We start from the raw sequence: 26,661 nt of genomic DNA, 5'->3' as shown, positions 1-26,661 counted from the left end.
GGAAATCTATTAGAAGTTCCGAAGCTGGGACGTTGCAAATTCAGCTTAAGGAGAGAACTTGTTTCATTTTACCACTGTTCTGTGATGCTCTGCTTGTAAGAGAACTGCCCTCTGACCTGCCAGTTGTCTTTTGGGAAAGGTTGGGGTGGTATAAAATACGTATGAAAAATGTTCTCTTATCTGATGGCAAATATTGAAGATGAATGAACTGAATACTAAAATAGATGACCTTGGTAACCACTGACCTCCAGCAGGTCATTTGACCACGCATGGGCAAGGTTTGGGATGCTAGCCTTGAGGCTCTTAACTAAACTAAATTCTCCACTTCTCTGAACAGTATCAAAGCTTTTAATTACTTCTGCTGTTTTTGTCTGTGGATAATCCAAGAAGAATTGAAAGAATATATTATTATTTAAGATTGTACAACAAAATGAGCAAGCAGTTAATATTACAGTCTGTATTTTTAAAAGCTTATAAAAGCACATATGGAAACAGTTTTTTTTTTAATTTGCATGACTATTTTTCTATTCATGCATATTAAAACAGTACAAAAACAGATATCTCGATTGGAATTTTACCCCTCCTTTCCCATCCGCCTTCTCCGTGTGCGGTAGAATTCTACAGATGCAAAATGTAGATACAGTGGTCCTCTTTTTTCTTCCTTTGTGGGTTAGGGAAGCTTGTTGCTTTGGAACAAATCTATCAAGTCACATATGATGTTTTCTATGCAGCAAGAGGCAGAAATGATACGCACAAACTATTTCTTATAAATTCTACAGGGTAACGACTACTCAAGGGTCTTCTGCTGAGAGTAAATGTCCTTGGAACGATTTTTGTGTGTGAATATTAAAGAGTAGGAGCTGGCTGTTAGCATGACTAGGCTAATTCCGGTTGATCAGAAGATGGACCCTTTAAAATCTGTTATCCACGCATCTCAAGGAGTGTTGTGCCTTAAGAAGCCTTTGGAGAACTACCATTTCTTTATTTTTATCTGCATAGGGATAAAACAAAGACACAGATCTCTCCCCTCCCCTGGGAGAAGCAGCCTTCGGTATGGAGATCTGAGCTGATCTTTCACAGCAGTGAGGACATCAGAGCTGGCTGCTTATGAAAATATTGGAAACAAAACCCAAAAATCCATACACAGCCACCAATTTTTACAGGTCCTTATGTTGCCAGTTCTTTCCAAACCCATCTTTGAAGTTTCCATCTTACTCTCCCGTTTGTATTATGCTTGTTCATAGAGTTTAATATTTTACAAACTCTTCTGCTTCCATCAACTCATGCAGCCCTGACAGGAAGGCATTTTATGATGAGAGAAATGAATCCTGAAAGAAGTTGACAGATGTGTCTAAAATCGCAGGGCTGGTGGCAAAACTTTTGTCTTCTCCTTCTAAGCCCAACATTCTTTCCATCCACTTACCTCTTTGCCTTCGCGGAGGGAAAAGTGGGTAAAGACATGTCTTGACTCGTTGGCTTCCATACTGTAGGGCTAGATGCCAAAAAAATACTTCAGGAAACATGGTAGATCTTTGGGAAAAACCTCCTCCCTCTCATCTTCCTGTCCCTCGCTTAACTCTGGTCATGATGTCATCGCCCGCAGACTGGCTGCTCGCTGCCCAGCCCCTCTCCAGACAGAACACAGCCAGCAAGGTCCTATCTTTTAAGCCTTCCCCTAACTTCCTACTTTGATGAAACTGATCTTCCTTAAGTTTAGCGATTGGTTTACTGACTAGTTCGCTCCAACCCAACATTCTTTCCTAATTTTGCGTGCTTTTGCAGAAAGCAAGGTTGCTCAGGAACAGGTTTGTCACGTTATAGTAGAAGACACTTGTGTTATAGCATTGCTGGAACCATTTGCTCTTCTCAAAAATGGGAACAATGCTAGTACCTATCTGATAGGATAAAACTGTTGTTCAGATTAAATGAGAAGGTAAATGTAGAATTCTTAGCGCAGTATCGGCACATGAAGTGTGTTCAATGAATTTATCAGGTCTTCCTCCTCCTCTCCTTCTCCTCTTCCTCCTCCTCCTCCTCCACTGACCATCTCTCAGGTAGCTTGATTTGTGACTCTTTCCCACTCTGTTGGATCTCCTCCAGACACCCTACTATTTTTCGACATCCCTCTTTGGGGCCCAAGTCATCAAGATTGGACCTGTGCCTAGAGGAACAGGGACCTCACCACCCCAGTTCTGCCCTCAGTGGTTTTATTATTATAACCCTACATTAGTTTCTTTGTCTTCCCAGTACTTCCTTATGATGATGCAACTGAAAGACGGATGTCTTTATCACCTATTTACTCATAAGCCAAGCTTCCTCATCTCATATTTACATAATTTGAAAAAGCCAATGCAAAACTGAATGCTTGACCCACTCAATTTCATCGTGTCGGAATCAGCCATCCGTCCGGCCACCGAGATGTGACTGACTCTCATGCCATGTTGTGCCTGGGTCACCTCCCTTAGGCCCTCTGCGTTTAGGGCGGGTTTGCTGTCCTTATACTTACCCAAGTCACAAGCACCCTCATTGAGGAGGATGAGAGTAGAGTCACTATATACTGATTTTAGGATTTTTCTCCAGGTTAGCATTTTGGGGTAGAGCTGTTCTTCCAGATATAAAAGCAATCACCCAATTCTAATGTAAGTTCCTCTACCTTCTCCATCTTAGCTACAAGTGGAGCCATCCTTGACTGTCCCCCCCACTGCTGGGATTGGAAGCCCCTCCTACATGGCTCCTTGGACCTGCCCTATTAGTCCTGCCTTTTTACTGTCTGTGCCCCCTCCCCTGGCTTGAGGGAAAGATTGGCTGTTGCTCACTCTTGCATCCCCAGCGCCGAGCACACACTCTTCATTGAGCATTTATTATTGGATGCGTGGATTAACAATTTTGTTAAGTGTCTAACTGAAATCAAAATATACATTTTCCACGCACAGTCTCTTAATCTGCTAGTCAGGCAGCTGAGTGGGAAAGGAAATGAGGGCCATCCACAGGGCTAGTTCTTGGCGGGCACACGCAGGCTCCTGGATGTCTTCTGTTGTTCTCAGAGGCCAGCGGCCAAGTTGTCAGCCATCCTTTCTAGAATTTTGCATCTGTGACAGTTACAGAAAAGCCATGTGGGTGTTGCCATCCTGTTACACAATGTGCTTGAACTATTTATTTACTCGAGTTGAATCAGGGTTAATTTTCACTTTATCTTTTGGTTATCGGGCACATACATTTCAGGTGATTCATATCACGTTAAAGTCTAGAGACAGTCTTTTAATGTGGTCACTGATTCCAATGATGGGTCCTGTAAATTGTGCTTGAAAGAACTGATGAGCTTTCCCTGGACCAATGTGGGACTACTTGTACAGAGTAGCCTGGGGAGTCTCCCGGGATTCCAGGTCACTAGGTGGGGTGCTTCCTGGGGCAGTGCCCTCTGCTCCCCTCTCTCTCCAAGAGTGCAAACACAGGACTGATGTGACATGACCTGGGGCACATGAACCCCTCCAGCTCTTTCCGGGCTCCTCACCCAACTCTCTCATATTTCCTCTCTCAAGGCACCGATACCACCCCGCACCCAGCCACCAACACAGAGCTGGGCGAATCCAATCAGTAACCAAGTCCAGTGGGAGTCTCCTCTCAAATATACAACTCACATCCAGGGGTGTGCCGGTACATGTTCAACAACCAAATCTTTGGGGAAAAAATTCTCAATTTACAGTGTTGCCAGTTTCCATGGTGTACATCCTCCCAGCATGGCCGATCTCAAGTTACTAACATGAAGACACTGTGGAGTCGGGAAGAGAGTTGCACAAGCTGCCATGAGCCGGCACCAGCACCCTGCTGCTCAAGCTTTCACTTTCCCGACCACACCTCCAGGGCACCAGATCAGGGCTGCATGGCATTCAAGGCCCCGCGGTCTGCTGACAGTTCCAGCCTCATGGACCCTGTTCCCGGAAGCTTTGCCTGGCACCCTTCTGCTGCTGTGAAGTCACTGAGGTGACCCATAATGCCCTGCACACTCAGTGTCACACGGAGCTGCTATGGTATAGCTTTATGTCAGTCTTTCGCACTGGTTTATGAACTTCTTGGGCACAGAAACCGATGGTTAGGACAAAGGGTAGAATTTATCGAGCTGGGAACTATGCAAAGCACCTTCTGTACATTATCTCATTTAATCCTTGCAACTCTTTGTGGTAAATGCTCTTACTGTCTTCATTCTATAGATAAGGAAACCGAAGCACAGAGAGGCTAGGTAATTTGCTCAAGGTTGCACAGCTGGGATATATGTCTTAGGCCGATTTGACCTCAGGCCCGATTGTAGAACCAGGACCCTTAACTACGAAGTCTCCTGTGTCTGTGTCTCTAGCACTTGGCACAGTGCCTGGTCCACTGCAGGTGCTCTGTGACTGTGTGCGGTGTGTTGGGTGAGTTAGTGAGGGAAGGCGCGTGTCCTCATGTCCTTGAGCAGTCTCTTTGCTCTAGTCTCGCCCAGCTTCACTTCCAACAGCAGGCAGAATGACCTTTCAAAAGTATAAACCTGGTCATGTCACCCCTCTGATGAAAAATTTTCAATGTCTTTGTAACCTTCCAGACAAAGTCCTTACCCATGACCTGGTTTCTGCCGGTTTCTCTAGATACACCTTCCACCGTTCATAATCACATTTACACATTTTAATGCTATTACTCATGCAGGAAATGCAATATTTATCGAGCGACTACCCCATTCTAGGCCTTGTTCTGATTGTGTAGGATCTGTACAAAAAGAAGCAGTTTCTACCCCCAGAGGGGCTGAGACTTGAGTAGAGAAACAGACACACCACGTGTCATTGCCACCGTGGCTGAAATAAAGCGCACACAGCCCGCGGTGGGGGTCCAGGAAGGGCGCCACTCTGTCTCTGCCGTGTTCCTCACCTGCGTCCCAGCTCTGGCCGGACCACCTGCGCGTTTCCCGGGGAGTCCTGCTCCTGATTCATTTGCACCTACTCCTTTCTGTTCCCAGAATGTTTTTTTTTTTTTTAATCACCTTCTACTTATCCTCAAAAATTCCTTTCCTTGTTGGGGGAGAGTATAGCTCAGGGTGTACACTTAGCATGCACGAGGTCCTGGATTCAATCCCCAGTACCTCCATTAAAAATAATTAAAATAAAAATAAATAAACCTAATACCACCCCCCACCAATTCCTCTCCAGTGTCACCTGCAGGAAGTCCCTGGCTTCCCACAGCAGCCAGGCTGGCTTCCAGCCTAGCACTGACCACACTATGCCCCTGTGGCTCAGCTTCCCATCCCCTTGCTAGACTGTGCGTGCATCCCCAACTCTATTCCTGGGCACATAGTGGACGCTCAGTAAATGTCAAATAAATGAGTGAAACGTTATTAGTCCCTTAATGACTGGAAACATCTCTGGGAAAACGTCATCTTTACTCACCAACTGAGCTGGCCGTGGTTCTTAGCACCAATATTAGATTTTAAATCTAGTTTTTTTAAAATATATTTTTATTGAAGTATAGTCAGTTTACAATGCTCTATCAGTTTCTGGTGTACAGCATAATTCTTCAGTCATACATGAACATACATATATTTGTTTTCATATTCTTTTTCACCATAAGTTACTACAAGATATTGAATATAGTTCCCTGTGCTATACAGTATGAACTTGTTGTTTATCTATTTTATATATATTAGTTAGTATCTGCAAATCTCGAACTCCAAATTTATCTCTTCTTACTCCCTTCCCCACTGGTAATCATAAATTTGTTTTCTATGTCTGTGAGTCTCTTTGTTTTGTAAATAAGTTTGTCTGCCTTTTTTTTTTTTTTAGATTCCACATATAAGTGATATCATGTGGTATTTTTCTTTTTCTTTCTGGCTTCACTTAGAATGACGATCTCCAGGTTCACCCATGTTGCTGCAAATGGCATTATTTTATTCTTTCTAATGGCTGAATAGTATTCCATTGTATATATATATATATACTACAACTTCCTTATCCAGTCATCTGTCAATGGATATTTAGGTTCTTTCCATGTCTAGGCTGTTGTAAATAGTGCTGCTATGAACATTGGGGTGCATGTATCTTTTAAATCCAGTTTTATTTTCAGTGGATGTTCAAGACCAAAGTATCCTTAGCAACTGAGCGTGTCTGATTTCTCCTCCTCTCCTCCATGGTCTCCTCTTCCCACCTTCCTCCTTCATTCTGTTTTGGAATATCCATGAACACTTCTGCTCCAGTTCCTCATGGACACCAGTACATCAGAGGGAAACTCTCTTATTTTTAACTCCAAAGGGCAATCATGGCAAGGGAGGGGGACATGCACTGTTGCTTTTTAGAATCTTTTAAAAAACCCATCTTAAACCTAAGAGTTGATATATTGGTGGGAGCAGCTGGGACATTCAAGATCTTTTTGTGATTATTTTTTTTCTTATTCTCCTTATTGTATATGTAATATAAAGCAGACAGTGAAGCGTTACTTTAACAATTTAACCAGGAAGGAAACAGAAAGACCCACATTTCTGGATGGAGACATCTTTGCCCCCCTGTGTGGAAGAGGGGCCCAAAGACTGTTATCAAAAGTTTGTCTCTTAGTAATTGCATCTGACTTTAGGATCCAGTTTTTTTTTTTTAACCAAATTGTGTCTTTCTCTCTGGAATCATGTGAACACAGTAATAGTACCTGTTTACACGGTGAAGTGGATATCATTACAGAAACACACCGGAGGCTTTCTCACGTGTTAAGCTAATAACGAATGGATGGTCCATGGAGAAACCCCTGCAGTTTTACCTGCTGAGGCTGTCTGTCTGTTGGAGAATGAATTTTGGATGGTTCTCCCCCTACCTCCCCCCACCAAAACCCCCTAGAGTTGTTGTAACAGACAAATTGTGTCATCCTGCCAGTTGTCTGAATACTGCGGGCAGCATGGCTATAGGACACAGTGTGAAAGAGTAGATGAAGGAGGAACAGGGCATCTGGGTTGGGAGAAGTGACGTGGAAAGGAGTCCACTGGGTGGAAACAAGAAGGGTCTTTATATAACAAGGCAGATGGGTGGGAAGTGGGAAAGGATGTCCTTGTCCTTCACCCCCTATTTATACCTTTGGAGAAAACCTGTTTCCCCAAAAGCATGCGTATGTCTATTAGTGGGTCTTGTGGAGGCAACTTAGATTTACCTGTGGTGTTCCCAGTGGGTTGAGCCTCATAACCATGTGCTTTTTCTTGTGCCCAACGCCAAGGGCAGCAGGACAGGTGAACATCCTGCAGCTGTCACTGAGCCTGGAAGAAGAGGCAGAGAACTAGGGTGCTCCCTTTCCGAGAGCAGTGGAGGGGCTGGTTTTCTGGCGCTGCCTGGAGGCCTGGGCAGCTTTTGCTTTTGTGAGCAGGACTGCGACAGCCCTTCTGGCCACAGAGGGAAACGCAGAAAGCGGGGACACCAAGGTTTGAAACTCAGCCCGCCTGGAAGGGGTGGGATGCCCAAGGACACACTCTTTGCAGTTTAGGGTTTATAAATCAGTGTTGAAGACGTTTAGAGTGAAATGATTATTTTTAAAAGCATTTTGATTTATTTTAAGAGCCATCTGAGAGTTGCCCTGTGTGTGTAAAGCCTCCTGAAAACAATTTTATCTGACGCTGCGGATTTATCTTGTTGAGTAATTTCCTCTGGGTCTGGAAAGCACAGCTGCGAATTCGGAGTCCTAGAGAAAGCCGGCTACTGCGGGGGGCTCATCTGTCCTTGTTTGCTAAGGGGTTTGGACAAGCCACCTGGGCAGGATCTGGGGGCTGTGGACTGTCTTATTTCTACCTGGGGGTGGGGTTGGGGGAGGTGGATGATGCAAAGCAAGAGGCACATCGATTAGGTCTTAGAATCTACTGACCACCCCCTACTTCTGCCTGGGGAGTTGTGTGTGTGTGTGGCGGGGAGGATGCTGTATGAAGCTCCAGATGGGACACCAGCAGGGGTTTCACTGGGAAACTAGACAGATCTTTTCCTCCATCTGTTTCTCTTAGCAATTGGCTTGACCAAAGCACAGTGAAGCTGTAGAGGCAAGTGTCTTTTCTGCAGGTGTCTGGCATTGGTGGGGACGAGGGAGACACAGGATGGGGGTGGTAGTGATGGGGATGGGATGGGAGCGCACTCAGGAACCAGGCCAGGCCTGGCTGGCTTCCCGGCGTGTCCCTTACTAGCTCGGTGACCCTGCGCAAGCTAGTTAACCTGTGTCTTCACGTCTCTGTACCCCGGGGACAATACTAATGTGCGTCTCTTAGGGCTGTTATGAGTGCTTCTCCATTTGCTCGGCCCAGAGTAAGAACTGCAAACTGCCTCTGAGTGTCCCCGGGCCACCGCAATAGTGTTTGAATTGACCTCTCTTCTTGTCTTCCTGTCCCCTTGTAGTTTTTTTCCCACAAAGCAACCAGAGTGACCTTTCAAAAGTGTAAAGCATATTAGTTTCACTTTTCAAAGGCTTCTCATGGCTCTGACCAGCTCTCCTACCCTCTTCCGTGTGCCCCTGGGCTCTGGCCCCACGGGATTTGTTCTTCAAAAACCTGACCACAGACCAGCCCCAGGCTCTTGCCTGGCGTGCTCTGCCCTTGACCTCAGCATGGCTGGCTCCTTCCCGAGAAAGGCCTCCATGTTGAAAAGAGCTGTTTCCCCACAGTCGGTAGTGCCACTCTGTTCCACCTTCATCACCACCGAAAAGATCCTGTTTATTTATTATTTCTCATATGTCATGCATCTCCTTCCCCACTGTTGCTACCTTTCCCTCCATGAGAATTCAAGCCTCCTGAGGGGCTCTTGTTCATTTTTTTTCACGATGGTGTCCTCAGAACCTTGTATGATGTTTAGCACATAGTAGGTGCTTAGTAGATATTGGCTGAATCAATGGAAGAATGAATGAGTCTCCTCCTGCTTATTTCCGTTCTAGTCTTTCTTCAAAGTCTAGCTCAAGGTGGAACTCCACTGTGGGGTCATTTCTGACCATCTCAACCTCTAGGAATCTCTTCCATTCATTTCCCTCTTAGGTCATGCCCCTGGATGGAGGTGGTGATCTCTCTTCTCTTCCCTTTCTCTTCTCTTTCTTCCTCCCTCTCTCCCACCTGTTTCTGGCACCCTTCAATGTTTCCCATTTGGAGGTACTCAAGATTTTTTAAATGTTATTTTAAGGCCTTTGGATGAGATAGTAAGCCCGAAGCTAAAGATAAAAATGGTCCTCCTATACCTCCTATAACTAGTGCAGTGATGTGGTGTGAAGGTACCTTTTCCCTGGGAAGAATCCAAGGCACTGGATCACATGAAGGATATGGATGTGGGAGACAGACAGCTAAAGTGTAGTCTTTAAATTATGCCTAGGAAACCTCCCCACAAAGTTCATTAATGAGAGCATTAAATTATCTACCATCTACTTCATATTTCATCAAGATGAAAGAAAAAAACCGTTTTGGTTGGCAAAAGCCAAAAAAATACCAGTTGTTTCAGAATCTGCAGATGCAAATATTATAATCCTCTAGAAAAGCAAAGCATTTGACACATCAAAGTGCACCACGTTCAGTGGAGATGGGGATTTGCCTTGGATAACATCCCCACCACGCAGTGCCCTTCAAACCCTTCTCATGATGGGTTTGGGTGCCTTTGTTTATCTACAGCTTCTCAGAGAACAGTTGAGCACAGAAAAACTGGCTCCCCTCTGCGCGGAGCACAAATAAACTGCTTACCTTGGTTTAACCCTTGGAGTTGGCTTCCAGATTGCGACTGCTGAAGTCGGTGGTGATCAGGACCAACAATGCTGGAGTCACTGGGGAAGGAAGTTCTCATGCCACTCAAACTGCCCTGGTGAGACAGACGTTTACTCCTAGCGCTGGGCTCTGAAGGAAGCTGGCTTCAGATTTCAAGCCCCCTTTGTTGCTGGGGTGCTAATAGATTCTCCCAGGAATTTCAGAGAAAATAAAGGAAGGTACACAGAATAGAGAGCATGCCTCCTTCAGGTCACCTCTTTGTTCAAGGATCCTCAGTCTAGTCCTTGCTAATGAAGACATTCATTTGTTCAATATGTCTTTTCTGTTTTTTGTTGTTCCATTTTTCAGTTTTATTAGATAGAGTTGTTAAAATTTGACTGCACATATATAATATATTGCATGTAAATACATATATACAATATATTGCACATTTTTTTTAAATCTATGTACTGTTCACTGTTTCCAAGAACAGCTTAGAGCTTTAGCCCTCTAAACTTACATAGTCACCAAAGGAACAAAGCAACCACAAAACAAGAATCAACAGAATGCAGCAATCCAATCATAAAGGACAGTCAAAGTGCTTACACATATTCAAGAAATCAGTCATCCAAGTCACAAACAATAAGTAGTTCATTTGTGTTCTTTTTTTTAAGATTCCACATATAAGTGATATCATATGGCATTTTTCTTTCTCTTTCTGGCCCACTTCACTTGGAATGACAATCTCCAGGTCCATGCATGTTTCTGCAAATAGCATTATTTTATTCTTCTTTATGGCTGAGTAGTATTCCATTGTCAGTATGTCTGTTTTGAATATCAGCTGTGAGTCAGGAAAAGGGCTAGGTGATGAGGTTACAGCAATGAATAATTTTGAAATTTTGAAATTTCCCTCATGAACCTTTTCTAAAGAAGGATATAGGTAACTAACATAACATTGTAAATCAACTATACTTCAATATAAACAAACAAACAAATAATAAATGAAACAAACAAGAGCTGCCCAAGAAAAGAGATTTTGACTTGAAAATCATTAATCCAAAAATTTAGAGTTTGTACTTGCTTTCAACCTTGTTTTTTACATAGCCTAAAAAATTTCAATTTTATGAGGCCAAATTTAGAGACTTCTGCATGTTTTTTGGTATCCGTGTCATGGTTAGATGTCTCATCCTTCCAAAATATACAAACGTACGTCCCTGTTTTCTTCTAGTAATATTGTGGTAATTTAAAATCTTCAAATATCTAGGAATTCATTTTCATGTAGAAGTGAGAGTTTAGTTTATAACCTATCTTGTTTTCATTGACATGAAATTGATGCATTTACCATAAACTAAATCCCTGTAATTTATATTGGGTTCATTTCTGGACTCTCTTCTGTTCAAAAGACTGGTCTGTCTGTTGCTGCATTGAGAAATTTATGTTACTTTTGTATATATGGTTGCTAAATACCCTTTATTTACTTTAATGTTTTTTATTTTCCTGTGCATTTTTACATTATTATTCTTTGAGATACACTTTAGAATCATTTTGCTGTTTAAAAATTTTTTATTCTGGATGTTTTAAATTTATAGATTAATTTAGGGGTGTTGACACTGTTACTGTGTAATAGCTGGTAATAAAAATACTTATTTCTAACATTCATGGATTTTGTTCTAATTTTTTTAACCATAGACCATGACACTGTTATTTAATGTAAGTTTTCTATCACATATATGTATTTGAGAGCGATATATTCTATATGTATGTGGATGAATATATGTGATTTTAAGCATGTTTTTCTTGGAATCAGCATTGAAGGTTAAGTGCTTTTTGGCATCAGTTGAGGTCAAATACTATTTTACTTTTGATAGATGAATTCTAGTACTGAATCATCCTTTTATTTCTTGATGAATTTTTCTCTTAACAGAAATGTTAATTTCTATTTGATAACACCTTATTTAGGATTTTGGCATAATATTCACAAATGACATTAGTCTGTAGTTTTTCTTTATACATCTCATCTCTGTCGGCTTTTGGCATCAGTTTTATGCGGGCTTCATAAAGAGAATTTGGATGCTTTCCTTCTTTCTCTATGTTCCAGAATTGTGAAAATGACAGAGGAATTATGTTGTTAAAGCTTTAGAAGCACAGCCCATGATGCCATTGGGACCTTTATCTTTTATGCAAGGATAAGGTGATGGTTATGAGTGGAAAATTTCTCTATTTACTCCAGGGCTATTGGTCAGTTTAGACTTTCTCTTTACTTTTGAATCTGTTGTAGCATTTTGATTTCTTACTTGTTTTAGAAAATGATTTTATTCAGAATGGTGCAAAGTTGTACAAAATCATTTTCCAAAGCGTATCTAATTAGGATTTTTTAAGAATGATAAATCACTCTAAATCCTACCCTCTAACTAGTGTCAATAATGGTGGAATATTATTTCTTCATCTCTGTGAATATCTACAGATGGAAGAATGGATAATTAGATGATAGAAATAATTTTGTAATAAATAGATCTTATCTCAATGCACTATTTAATATAATATTAACTTGGTTGAATTTAATAGGTTAAGAAGAAGTTTAAGGGAAGCTGAGGGGATTGTAGAATTTAAATAATTGTTTCTTTACTCTTAGAGATATTAGTTCTAAAGGATTCTTCCGAGATTAAGAAAGGGGATTTAAAAGTCACTACAAAGTTGAGATAGTTATTTTTTCACTAAGTGGTTCAGGTTTAGGGTAGTGAAGTGGACTCAGAGATTTGAATAATAAGGTGATTGATATCCCACCTCTTCCCATTTTCCTCTCTCCACCTTCCAATTGTTGTTGCTGACATTTCTTCTTTTTTTGGGGTTTATTACTTTTACATTTTGATCTGCGGCTGTAATGGCCTCAGATAATCCGTTTAAATCCTGTATGTATCTGAAGTCACTGTTCATCGCTGTTTCCCCCTTTAATTTCTATATTTCTGAGTTTTTCTTTTGAATCATTTTTTGTTTGGCTGAATTTCACTGTCAAGGAGTTCTTTCTTTTTTATTTTTTTAGTTTATTTTAAAAAAATTTTGGCAGGGGAGGTAATTAGTTTATTTATTTATTTTGATGGAAGTATTGGGGATTGAATCCAGAATCTCGTGCAGGCTAAGCATGTGATCTGCCACTGAGCTAAACCCTCCCCCCATAAAATTTTTGTTTGTTTGTTTAGTTTCAAGGAGTTATTTTCAAGAGAGAATCATGGGAGCTTTATACTTGGAACTTTTAAATTTTGGAATTGTCTGTCTGTTGTGTTTATATTTGAAAACACATTGAGTAGGTATACAATTGTGCAACCCACTTTCTCTTGAAACGTTGAATTTATTAAATAGCTGCATAGTATTTCATTGAATACATGTCAATTAATAGTCATTTATTCTCAATTTTCTGTTATTATAGTAAGTGTATTATCGTAAGTGTATTAAGTAGAATTTCTGGATCTAAATGTATATACATACTAAGTTTTTTTGGAAACATATGCTAAACTTTTCAGAGAGATTATTTAATATATACTTCTATCAGCAGTCCATAAGAGAGTCATCTTATTTTCATCATCATTAACAGTGGATTTTATTAATTCCTTGAATGTATGCCAATTTGGTAGGCAAAGAGATACTTTTCTCATATTTTAAATTCTGTTTCTAGGTAAAGTTTAACGTATTTGTGCATTTATTAGCCAGTTTGAGCTCTTATTTCATGAACTTCCTTTTAAAGTCTTACTGTCTTCTTTTGGGATGTAGCTATTACCTTACTGATCTGAAAGAAAATTTTGGATGTTATGGATATTTACTTTTTCATGTATATTAAAAATATTTCTCAGTTTGTCTTTTTAACTTTTTTCATGGGATTAAAATGCTTATGATCATCAATGGATGCTAAAACTATTTAGGTGAAATTTAATGAGGAAAAAATATTTGCATAATCTCAAATTATCTTGCTGCAAGTCACAAAAAGAACAGCAGTAACATTATAGTGAAGAAAGCTGGCACATGGTACCTTAACCCGGGGATGAACATTAACTTCAGTAATAATGCGATGTTACGATCCTCTTGATATAAGGCACTAAGAAGGACACAATATCATTTGTGTAATATTCTTGACAAGCATATAAAACTTGACTTTAACCTTGAGAGAATATTAGACACACTAAAATTGAGGGACATTCTATAAAACAATTAGCCTATACCTTCAAAAAAATCTAAAGAGGCATAACAACTCAATGCATTCTGTAACACTGGATTAAATTCTAAACCAGAAGAAAAAGGCTATAAATGACATTATTGGGACAATTGCTAAATCTGAATATGGAATGTGGATTGTATAATAAATCTATGTCAATGTTAAGTTTCCTGACATTGATAATTGAATTGTGGTTGTGAAGAAAATATTTTTGTACCTAGGAATATATACTGAAGTATTTAGGGATAAAGGCAACTTGTTCTCAAATGGTTCAGAATGGTTTGTATAGGTGGGTGTGTATACACGTGTTTGAGTGTGTGTGTGTGTGTGTGTGTGTGTGTCTGTGGAGGAGCGAGAGAAAATAATAAGGCAAATATAGCACCATGTTAATAATTAATGAATATGAGTGAAGGGTGTGTGTGAGTTCCTTTGTATTCTTCTAGCATCTCTTTAGGTTAGAAATTATTTCAAAATAAAATGTTAAAAATTCTTTCCCTTTCAAAAAATGTATAAAGTGAAATTTTATCACATTTTTTTTCTCTTTATAGTTTTTGGTTTTCATGCCATGCTTGGAAAAACCCTCTTTTTAAGATCATAAGAGTAGTCACTGATGTTTTCTTTCTATGGTTTCATTTATTTATGTTGAAATCTCTGCTCTATCTGCGATTTTAGTGTGGAGGCAGGGAAATGACCCAGATTTTCTTCTCCCAAATGTATAACCAATTTTCCCCACAACATTCATTAGTGACTAATTAATCTTTCCTCACTAGTATCAAAAGATAGGCTTAGTGTGTGTGTGTGTGTGTGTGTGTGTATACACATACATTTATATTTATATTTATAGCAATGCACAATATATATAATTCTTGATATATCCTGGATTCATTTGTGTTCCTTTGATGTGTTCATTTGTGTGTTTCTCAGTACTTACTTACCCCCTCCTCCAAAATTTTCCTGGTCATTTTTATGTATTTATCCTTCCAGAAGAATTTCAAAACACTTTACTTGAGGATTGTTTGATTTCAGGTAACACACAAACCAATTCAAAAGGGTTTATGGGATATAAACAAGACTTGGTCATGAAATTGGAGTAAAAGAACGACCAGCCTCAGTAAGGGTAAAAAAGCAAGAAGGACCTGGGTGAACACCTGGCAGAAATATTTAGACTTCCACTCTCATCCTCTGCCTTAGCCATGACATGACTTGATCTCAACCACCAGCTTTAAAGTCTAATATTTCAAAACTCTTGGGAGAAATAATTGCATTGGTTACTGGCCAACCAATGGATTTGTTCTCCCTGATTCAAGTGCCTGCAAAGGTTGCTGGAGACTAATTTTATACGGGGAAATTACTCAGAAAATGATGATGTGGGTTTGGCAGACATCCTAAATAACGTCTATTGAATCTTTCAGTTTAAGAACAATGAAGGTCTTTCCATTTCTGAAAAACCTCTTCTCTTGACCTTTCCTAGAGTTTTTCAGCTTTTTACAAAAATATATTGTCCCTAAACATATGTCTAGCTACCTTATGCTTCTTGTTATTTTTGAATGAAATCTTCTTTTTTTCCATTATATTTATCTGAATAGTTGACTGGTTATTTTTTGTACATAGGAAAATAATTAGTTTTTAAATTTAATTTTAACCATCTACTTTATTGAATTTTTCCTGATCATTTCTAATTGTCAGTTGGTTCTCTTAAGTTTGTTAGGCATAGAATTGTGTTATCTGCTAAGAAAGATGATTTTGTCTTCTTTATAATATATTTTTCTATTTTATATTCTGTTAAAATCCTAACATCTTTATTATGATCATAAAGAAATCAAAAAGCTTATTTTCATTTTGTAAACCGAGAAAAAGGACAGAACTATTGTTACATTTTGGGAAGTCTAACAAAAATGTGAAGCAAGATATTAGACTTCTTATTGAATTTAACTGGAAATAATCTGTCCAACCAACAAACCAATCAATTCATCCAGCCAGCCAGCCAGCCAGCCAGCCAGCAAGCCAGTCAATAAATGTTAATTTCTGCCTTTTTTGTACCTTATGAATACAATAAGAAAGACACAGTACCTGCCCTTGAAGACTTTAGATAGAGAAACAAACACAACAGCAAGAATTATAACAATGTATAAGGCAAAGCCCAGGGTGCCAACAGGGGCACCTAAACCCGCCTCGGACAGTCAGGGAAGGCTGCTAGAGGTGGGTGACATCTAAAAAGATTTCTAGAGGAAATATTTGAATGGAAGGAAGGTCACACTTCAATAAATGCTTTATGCCATTTAGTTGCTTTGAAATTCTTGTGTGCAAGCATGTCAATGTTTTTAGCCATTAGCCATTAGCCGTTCTGAAATCTTTGTAAGTCTCAAGATTTTCAATTTGCCTTTGCAGCTCAAGGGGCCAGTGGCACTCTGGGAAACCCTACCCTGGATACAAGTCTGCTGGAGGAATTCTTGGGCAATGATTTCGACTTGGGGGCCTTGTAAGTAATGAGAGCACTGCTCTCCATTTGGTGTTTTAAAAATTATGAAATAATTAAATGCACTGAGAAATGCTTTCCCTTTTTCTGTTTTCCGGAAGAGCTTGAGTAGAGTTGGTATTATTTCTTCTATAAATCTTTGGCAGATTTCACCAGTGAAGTCAGCTAGACCTGAAATTTTTCGTTTGTTTTTCAGTTTTTGTTTTGTTTTTATTGCAAGAAGGTCCTCACCTTCCAAATGAATATCCTTAATAGACATGGGGCTATTCAGCTTATCAGTGAGTAGTTATCAGCTTAGACAGTTTATGTCTTTCAATGTATTTGTCCATCCCATCTAAGCTGTTGAATTTACTAGCATAAAGTTGTTCATTATATATCCTTACTATCTTTTTAATGTTTGTAGAATCTATAGTGAGAATCCTTTTGTTCTTGGTATCAGTAATTCGTGTCTTTTTTTTTTTTCCTTTGATCAGTCTGGCAAGAGGTTTGTCAGTTTTCTTAACCTTGTAAAGAACCAGCTTTTGGTTAAATTATATTCATAATCATTTTTCCATGTCATTAATTTCTGTTCTTATTTTCTGATATTCGTACAGCCATGATAGCTTTCTTTTTAAAAAATATACGTACAATACAATTCTATTTTTTTAGTTGTGTGTGGTTTTGTGAGTTTTGACAAATTCTTAGAGTCGTATAACTAAAACCACCATTACCACACACAGCAATTCCCTCATCTGAAACACTTCCCCTACATTTCCACTTTGTTGTCAGACCCACCACACATTCCTAACCTCTGGTGACCAGTGATTTTTTCTCTATCTTGTAGTTTTGTTTTTTCTGAAATGGCACATAAATGAAGCCAGATGATCTATAACATCATGAGACTGGCTTCTCTCATTAAGCATAATATTTTTGTTCATGCCTTTTTATTGATGAGAAAAAGCCCTTTGGATCATTGTAACAGTGTTTTCCAAACAATCAAGGAAATTTTGATTATTTCCAGTTTGGGGTAATTATGAATAGCTTCCATAAATAGTCATACACAGGCTTTTTGTGTGTGTGTGTGTGATCAGGAGTTTTAATTTCTCTAGGGTAATGCCTTGGATAAAGTCTGCTGGGTCACGTTGTAAGTGGAAGCCTAACTTTATAAAAATCGCCAAATTTTCTAGAGTGGCCATGCCATTTTGCATTACCACTACAGTGTATGAGACAGCCAATTACTTCTCTTCATCACCAGTTGTTGGAATGGTCAGTTTTAAAGTATTTTATTATAGTCATTCTAATAGATTTATAGTGGTATCTCATTTTGCTTTAATCTGCATCTTCCAATCAATGAATGATGTTGAGCATCGTTTCATGTACTTGTTTGCCATTCATACATTTTCCCTTGTCAAGTGTTTGTTCAAACTTTTTGCCCATTAAAAAAAATTAGAGTTCTCTTATATTTGAGTTTAGAAAAATCTTTAAATATTCTGGATATAAGATCTTTGTTGGATATGGGATTCATGAATACTTCCTCCCAGTCTGTAATTTATGTTTCATTCTCTTAACTATGTCTTTCCCAGAGCAAAAGCTTTAAATTTTGATGATGTCTAATAGATCAAAACATTCTTACATAGTTTGTGCTTTATATCTAAGAAATATAGACATTGCCTAATTTAAGTTCCCAAAGACTTTCTCCTGTTTTCCTCTAAAAGTTTCAGTTTTATATTTAGGTCTATTATCCATTTTGAGTTAATTTTAAGCTTTGAGATATGGGTTGAGATGAATTTCTTTGTGTGTAGATGTCCAGTTACTTCGGAATCCTTTCTTGAATAACCTTTCTCCATCGAATCGTCTTTACACTGTTGTAAGAAGTCAGTTTACCGTATTTGTGTGGATCTCTACCTAGACACTTTATTCTATTCCATTAATCTACGTATCTACTATTTTGCCAGTACCATATTATCTTATCTTGATTACTGTACCTTTATCACAAGTCTTAAAACCATATAGTGTAAGTTCTCCAAATTTGTCTTCTTTTTCAAAATTGTTTTAGTTATTCTAGTTCCTTTGACTTCCCACAAAAATATTAAAACCAGCTTGTTTATATCTATATAATCCTGTTGGGATGTAGATTAAGACTGTTATTTAGTTTAGAGATCCATTTGGGGAAAACTGACATCTTAACAAAATTGGGTCTTCCAATTCATGAACATAGTGTGTCTCTCCATTTATTTAGACCTTCTTCGCTTTCTTTCATCAGTGTTTTATAGGTTTATCATAAAAATCTTGTGTATATTTTGTTTAGATCTATACCTAAATATTTCATGGTTTTCTTTGAGTTATTGTAAATAATAGTGGTTTTTAATTTTTTTTCAAATTTTAGATTCTAATTATTCATTGCCAATGTATAGAACTATTATTGATTTTTGTATTTTGGGCTTTGGCCCAGCAATCTTAATGAAACCATTTATTAAGAGCTTTTTTTTGTAGATTTCTTGGAATTTTATATCTTGACAATCATGTCTTCTGCAAATTGGGACAGTTATATGCCTTTCTTTCAAAACTACATTCCTTTGAATACTTTTTCTTGCCTTATTAACCTCGGTAGGACTTTGGCTTTAATGTTGAGTAGGGAAGTAGAGAGATCAGACATCCTTGCCTTGTTTCTGATCTTAGAGGGTAATTGTTTAGTTTTTTATTACTAAGTATATTGTAGCCGTAAGCTTTTTACAATGCCTTTGGTTAGCTCAAGGAGATTCTCTTCTACTCCTAGTTTGCTGACAATTTTTATCATGAATGTATTTTGAATTTTGTCAAATGTTATTTCTATATTTATTAATACAATCAGATGTTTGTTTCCCCTGCCATTAATATGGTAGATTACTTTGCTCAATTTTTGAATATTGAACCAACCTTGTATTCCTGGATAAACCTCAGTTAGTTTTGAAGTATTATCTTTTTATGTATTGCTGAATTCAATTTGCTAAAATTACATTGAGGATTTTGCATCTGTGGTCCCCAGTTTTCTTTTCTTATGTAATATATTTCTGGCTTTGGTATCAGGATAATTATAGACTTCTAAAATTAGCTGGGAAGTGTTTCCTCCTCTTAAATTCTTGGGGTGAGATTGTGTGGAATTGGATTTTTTTTTTCTTTAATGTTTGATAGAATTAACCAGTGAAAGCTTCTGTGCCTATAGCTTTCTTTGTTGGAAGACCTTAAATATGAAGTAAATTCATCAAATAAATTCAGAACTATTTATGTTATCTCCTTTTTCTTGAATGAGTTTTGGTGGCTTATTTTTTCCCCAAGGAATTGATTCATTTCATTGTCAACCTTATGGGCACAGAGCTGTTCATAGTATTTACTACCCTTTTTTCAGACTCTGAGGAGTCTGTATTGATGTCTTCTCATCTGTTTCATATATTGGTAATTTCTTTTCTCTCTCTTTTTGATCAGTCTGTTTAGACATTTATCAGTTTTGTTGATCTTTTCAAATAAGTGACTTGGTTTCACTGATTTTCTCTATTGCGTTTGTTTTAAGTTTCATTGATTTCTACTCATTGTTTCCTTCTTCTTACTTTGGGTTTAGTTCACTCTTCTGTTTTTAGTTTCTTGAGGTGGAAGCTCAGTTCTTGATTTGAGACCATTCTTTGTTTTCTAATTTAATCATTCAATGCCATACATTTCCCTCTCTGTATGGCTTTAGCTGCCTTCCTCAGTTTTTGATATATTATATTTTAATTTTTCTTCAGCTCAAAATATCTTCTAATTTTTCTTGAGACATGATCTTTAACTTATGGGTTGTTGGAATTGGGTTGTTTAATTTCCAAATATTTGGAAATTTTCCATATGTTTTTCTGTTACTGATTCCAAGTTTAATTCCATTATGGACAGAGAACATACTCTATATAATTCTAATTCTTTTAAATTTGTTAAGGTTTGCTTTATGACCCAAGATATGGTCTATCTTGGTGAATGTTCCATGTGCACTTGAAAAGAATGTGCATTCTGCTGTTGTTGGGTCAAATGCTCTCTAAATACTAATTAGGTCAACTTAGTTGACATTGTTGTTCAGGTTTTCTATAGCCTTGCTGGTTTTTGTCTACTTCTTTTATCTGTTACTGTGGGGACTGTAAAGTCCTCAAGAATGATTGTGGATTTAGGGTTCTCAGTTAAGTTCTTTTTGTATCAGCACTGTCTTCTGTCTTCTGACCTCCATGGTTTCTAATGGGAAATAGGCAGTTATTTAAATCATTGTTCCCTTGTATGTAATATGTCATTTTTCTCCACTTGTAAGATATTATTTCATCTTTGGCTCTCAGCAATTTTATTATAATGTGGCTGGGTATGGGCATGGTTTTCTTTAAGATTATACTGTGTGGGATTTGCTCAACTTTTTGAATCTGTAAATTTATATTTACCACTACATTTAGGAAGTTTTTAACTGTTATTTCTTCACATTTATGTTTCTGTACTAATGTCTTTCTTTCCTCTGTCTAGGACTCCAATGAAACAAATGTTAGACCTCTGACTTTGTACACAGGTCCCTGATTTTTTCAATCTTTTTTTCTCTCAGTTGTTTATGTTGGATAATTTCTGTTGATTTGTCTTTAAGTTCACTGACCCTTCTTTGTCATCTCCATTCTGTTATTAAGCCCACTTTGACACTCCTGTAAATGCCCTTCCACCTCTCCCCTATGACGGAGAGTGAAACCAGACCTAAATCCCAATAGTAACAGGGAAACCTATTTGCAGATATTTCTGGTACCTGGCTCTTGTTGCTCTTTGCCAACGAAAACACCCTTGCCAAAGTGACTGTGGGAAGAAGGGAGGATCAACATTTTGCAAACTAGTCAAATATGCACACATACATGCACACGTGCACACACACACACACACACACACACACACACACTGGTGGATTCCCACATATCTAAGCCCACACTCTGAGCTGGCTGTTCTGCTCCAGGCACTGCATTGGTTTAACCCAGACACTAACTCCCTGTGTGCCTGCATTCACATTCCTCTCAATCCATCCACACAGCTGCCATGATTCCTGTAAGAAGGATGGACAATGAATATATCCTTACCATCTCTGGCCTGGAAACAACCTGCCAGAAGCTGTCTGATTTCTTTCCACTACATGGCTTTTCCTAAAAAGGAGGTAGAGCTGGTTCCATCGGGGTTCTGTTTAATTATCTGGATCACTTTTATAACTAGAAGAATGAACTTTAGCTGTTTGTAGGGAAAAGTGAACAAGTTTTATTCAAAGAGCTGTCTTTCCACCTGGGAGGTCGGAAATCTGTCATATGGTTTTAGTCTCCAGGATAATAATTTTCCTTCCTACAAGACTAGAAATATCTCTTCACAGATGATTGCTATTGAGATTCCCACATGGTTTGTGCCCAGTCAGATTCACTTTCTACATTTGGGGGTGGGTGGGTGGGGTTTGTAAGTGAAGTAGAGGGAGTTAATATTGCTGAGCATTTACCAAGTGTTAGGTATTGTTCTTTGCACTTTACATATTCACGTATTTAATTACATATTTGATTTCACACTTTTCATTCGCTTAACAACTGTGCCAAATTGGCACAGTATTATCCATATTTTACAGATGAGGAAGCTGAGGTATGAGGAGGTTAAGTAACTCTTCATAGGTCAATAAGTGGCAAAGCTGGGATTACAATGTGCCTGGCTCTAGAACACCTGCCTTTTCTTCTATATGCAGCTTTTAGAGTAATTTATATTTTAGAAGATGTTTTAGAGGAATGTGACTCTCAAGGAAATTTGTTAAATGTGTCTAAAGTTATCTGCCAAAAGGTGTGACTCAGAATGGATCCTGAACCATAGTTTGCAAAGATTGTCAGAGTTCATGCCCGTTAAAGGGAAGTCTTATGATCAGATAACATGCCATTGCTTGATAAAAACTGCTCAGGTGCATGCAGTTAAGTGGAGCTGCAATAAAGATCTAAGAGAGAGAGAGAGATCTGAGAAGTGGAAACAGGTCCCATCCATGACCATGGAGTTGTTGGACTGGTTCAATGGTCATTACATCTATATACAACCTATTCAAATACTCCAAGTGTTGAGTGTTTCTAAATACAAGGCTCTTTATTCGCAGGTTAGTTGCATTCCTGACATAGCCCTGGGATGCAGTTTTTCTTGCCTGGGCTCACAGCTAATAAGTAGCAGAGCTGGGATTCTAATATGAATTTACTACAAACCCTGAGTTACTTCTCCTCTACTATATTGCCCGTGGCTTGTGCCTTAAAAAAAAAAATGTCAATGACAACACTTTGAGCAATTTAAGAAACCAGGAAGAGAAGAGGTAAAATTGTCATTATATGCAGATGACATAATACAATATATAGAAAACCCTAACAACGCCACATGAAAACTACTAGACTGATAAACGGATTCAACAAAGTAGCAGGATACAACATTAACATACAGAAATCTGTTGCATTTCTTTACATTAACAATGAAATAACAGAAAGGGGAAGTAAAAAGACAAGCCCTTTTTAGACTGCATCAAAAAATAAAATAGTTAGGAATAAACCTGACCAAAGAGGTAAAAGACTTATATGCTGAGAACTATGAAACATTGATAAAGGAAATTGAATGTGATTCAAAGAAATGGGAAGAAATGGTAATGGGAAGAAATGGAAAGAAATGGGAATCACGATCTTCAATTGGAAGAATTATTATTGTTAAAATGGCCATACCACCCAAAGCAATCTACATATTTAATGCGATCCCTATTAAATTATCCATGACATTTTTCACAGAACAAGAACAAATAATCCTAAAATTTATATGGAATCACAAAAGACCCAGAATTGCCAAAGCAATATTGAAGAAAAAGAACAAAGCTGGAGGCATAACCCTCCAAGACTTCAGACAATACTACAAAGCTACAGTAATCAAAAGAGTATGGTCTTGGCAAAAAAAAAGAAACATCAATGGAACAGAATAGAGTGCCCAGGAATAAACCCACACACCTATGGCCAATTAATTGTCAACAAAAAAGGCAAGAATATACAATGGAGAAATGATAGTCTCTTCAACATGTGGTGCTGGGAAAGCTGGACAGTGGCATGAAAATCAATGAAGTTATAACACACCATCATACCATACACAAAAATAAACTCAAAGTGACTTAGAGACTTAAATATAAAACATGTCATCAAACTCCTAGAAGAGAACATAGGCAAACTATTCCCTGACATAATTCAATGTTTTTCTTAGGTCAGTCTCCCAAGGCAAAAGAAATAAAAGCAAAAATAAACAAATGGGACCGAATCAAACTTACAAGCTTTTGCACCGCAAAGGAAATGATAAGCAAAATGAAAAGACAACCTACAGACTGGGAGAAAATATTTGCAAAGTATGAAACTGACAAGCTCTTGATTTCCAAAATATACAAACAACTCATACAACTCAACAACAAAAAAACAAACAACCCAATCAAAAAATGGGCAGACCTAAATAGACATTTCTCCAAAGAAGACATCTGGATGGCCAATAGGCACATGAAAAGATGCTCTACATCGTTAATTATTACAGCGACGCAAATTGAAACTATAATGAGGTACCACCTCGCACTGGTCAGAATGGTCATCAATAAAAAGTCTACAAATAACAAATGCTGAAGAGGTTGTGGAGAAAAGGGAACCCTTTTACACTGTTGGTGGGTAGGTAAGTTGGTGTAGCCACTATGGAGAACAGTATGGAAGTTCCTTAAAAAACTAAAAACTAAAAATAGATTCAGCGACCCCACTCCTGGGCATATATCCACAGAAAACTCTATTTGAAAAGATACATGCACCCACAATGCTTATAGCAGCACTATTTACAATAGCCAATACACAGAAGTAGCCTGAATGTCCATCAACAGATGAATGGATAAAGAAGATGTGGTGTGTGTACACACACACACACACACACACACACACACACACACACGCACACACTGGAATACTACTCAGCCATAAAAAGAATAAAGTAATGCCATTTGCAGCAACATGGATGGACCTAGAGATTATCATACTAAGTGAAGTAAGTCAAAAAGAGAAAGACAAATACCATATATCACTTACATGTGGAATCTGAAATACAACACAAATGAATTTATTTATGAAACAGAAACAGACTCACAGACACAGAAAACAGACTTATAGTTACCACAGAGGGTAGGGGACAGAAAAACTAGGAGTTTGGGATTAGCAAATACAAACTACTATATATAAACTAAACAACAAGGTCCTGCTGTATAGCACAGGGAACTATATTCAATATTCTATAATACACCATAATGGAAAAGAATATGAATCTATATATGTGTATATATATATATATATATATATATATATATATATATATATAACCACTAGGCTGTAAAATTTCTGGGAGTAAACTTGAATCTCAGAGGCAGATTTTCAAATTTCAAATATATTTAAAAATGAAATTATTGGCTTTGTAAAACAGATGTCTCTAAATGCTCTATGGGGAAACTGGTCCCATGAGATGCTGTGGGGGAAAAAAAATAAAAGTTTCATGATAAATAACAAGCTTGTGGCTCACTGGCTTAAACAAAATGAAATGAATTTCTTTACTGCAGGACTTCTCAGAGCCTTTGATGTGTTAATATGCAAATGGGGAAGGGAAATGGTACACAGTGTTATTCAAACTTGTTTGGCCTTGGACCCCTCTGGGGAGGCATGTACTCATGTATAAGCAATGGGATATGCTGCTCCGGACATTCTCATCTTTCTGGATGAATCTAATTGGTATGTTGATCTGGGGGCAGTTCTGTCAGGATGGGAAGCTTTCTGAAAATTGCCCTTAATCCTGTATTGCCTTGTGTGGTGGAGTCCAGGGCAGCTGTCTGTCCAGGAGGAGAGGGAGCAGGCTTGAAGTCTCTCTCTGATTCCCTAGGTCAGCCAGCCAGTTATCTACTAGGCATACAAGTGAGCTGTGGTGGTTGGACATATTGGAACATGTCCAGGTAAGGAGTGCTGCTTGGAGGGTAGTAGGCTAGAGATTTAGGAGACAGCATAAATTCCTGAAGGTTGCAGTGAAAAAGGACAAGAAGCGCGCGCGTGAGCATGCGCACGCGCGCGTGTGTGTGTAGAGGAAGGAAGGCTCTGGAAAAATGACCAGTAAATCTGCAAGACAATCTTTTGTTTCCTTCAAAAAATACTCAGAGCTTCACCTGCTTCCTTCTTTTACTCAAAGTGAGAGCCAGGTTGCAGCAACTTCAGCATCACCTGGGAGCTGGGAATGTAGCATCTCAGACCCTGCCCACCAAAGGCTAAATCAGAATCTGCATTTTTAACAAGATCCCCATGGGATTCACATGGACATTACAGTTGGAGAAGCTCCGCTGTAGGTCACAGGAGCATGCCTCTTTCCCCATCCCTCCCCAGACCCAAACCAAGAACACACAGTTCTGAGTGTGTTCAGTGGAAGCAGAGAGCCGACTGAGCTTTGGGCTGACCTTGAAGTCCGCTGATGTTAAGAGGAACTAGCTGAGGGAATTGACGTGGCTCTTAACCACAAGTTTGAATGGGTGACTTCATAGAAGGGGACCCTAGAGACATTAGGTCCATGAGGAATCAACTCCAGGTTTCATTTCATCTCATCCTAATGGTGGAGCTCAAGTACCTCATATTCTGGGTTTCACTTAGGACTTGGTATATTGGGTCTGGATGGCAAAATGAGTTAGGAGTCAATGACCAGCTGCATGTTTTAGTTCTGCCGCCGTCGAGTGGGGCTGATAAACTCTTTATTGTGATGTTGTGAAAGGGAGTGAGGTAATCCATGTAATTCTATGAGATGAGCTTGTAAAAGGCTGAGTTCATTGACCGGTTTGATTTCTGGGTTCACACTGATGCTGGAGGAGAAAAGCTATACAAAATTCTGGGATAAAACATGATCAGTGACTTCTCGGTTCTAAAGATATTTGTAGGAAATGAAATAACCTCTAGTAATTTATTTGATTGGGATATTTAAATATCTGTATTGGAAAAAAAATTGTGTTCTTTCGAGCATAAACTCTGGTGATAAATCCTTTGACTCCAGCTTGACTATTGGCCAAATGAATAATCTCGGGTAAATTACTTATCCTCATCAAGCCTTAGTTCCATTGCCTGAGGACCAGGGCGAAGAGCAGTACCTTTTCCTACGGTGGTAGCAGGAAGAGATGAGGCAACAATGCAAAGGCTTAGCCCAGTGCCTGGACCAGAGCAGGTCCTCCACGAAGGTTGTCTGTTTCTAAAGCAGCAGAGGAGAGTGGTGAGGTGTCAG

General features: G+C 38.6%; 1 protein-coding gene across 1 annotated transcript in view; it reads left to right on the top strand.

Annotated features, from left to right (window-relative positions):
- Window positions 1-26,661, top strand: part of MYRFL (myelin regulatory factor like) — a 106,268-nt gene that overhangs the window by 12,426 nt on the left and 67,181 nt on the right. Inside the window, exon 2 of the mRNA XM_072973403.1 lies at window positions 16,281-16,371. Within this exon, the coding sequence (XP_072829504.1) occupies window positions 16,281-16,371 (91 nt within the window). The remainder of the gene's footprint in view (window positions 1-16,280; window positions 16,372-26,661) is intronic.

The sequence above is a fragment of the Vicugna pacos genome, chromosome 12, assembly GCF_048564905.1.
Source record: "Vicugna pacos chromosome 12, VicPac4, whole genome shotgun sequence".
NCBI lineage: Eukaryota > Metazoa > Chordata > Mammalia > Artiodactyla > Camelidae > Vicugna > Vicugna pacos.
Note: the sequence above shows the minus strand (reverse complement) of the source record. Positions and strands in the feature narration are given on the sequence as shown.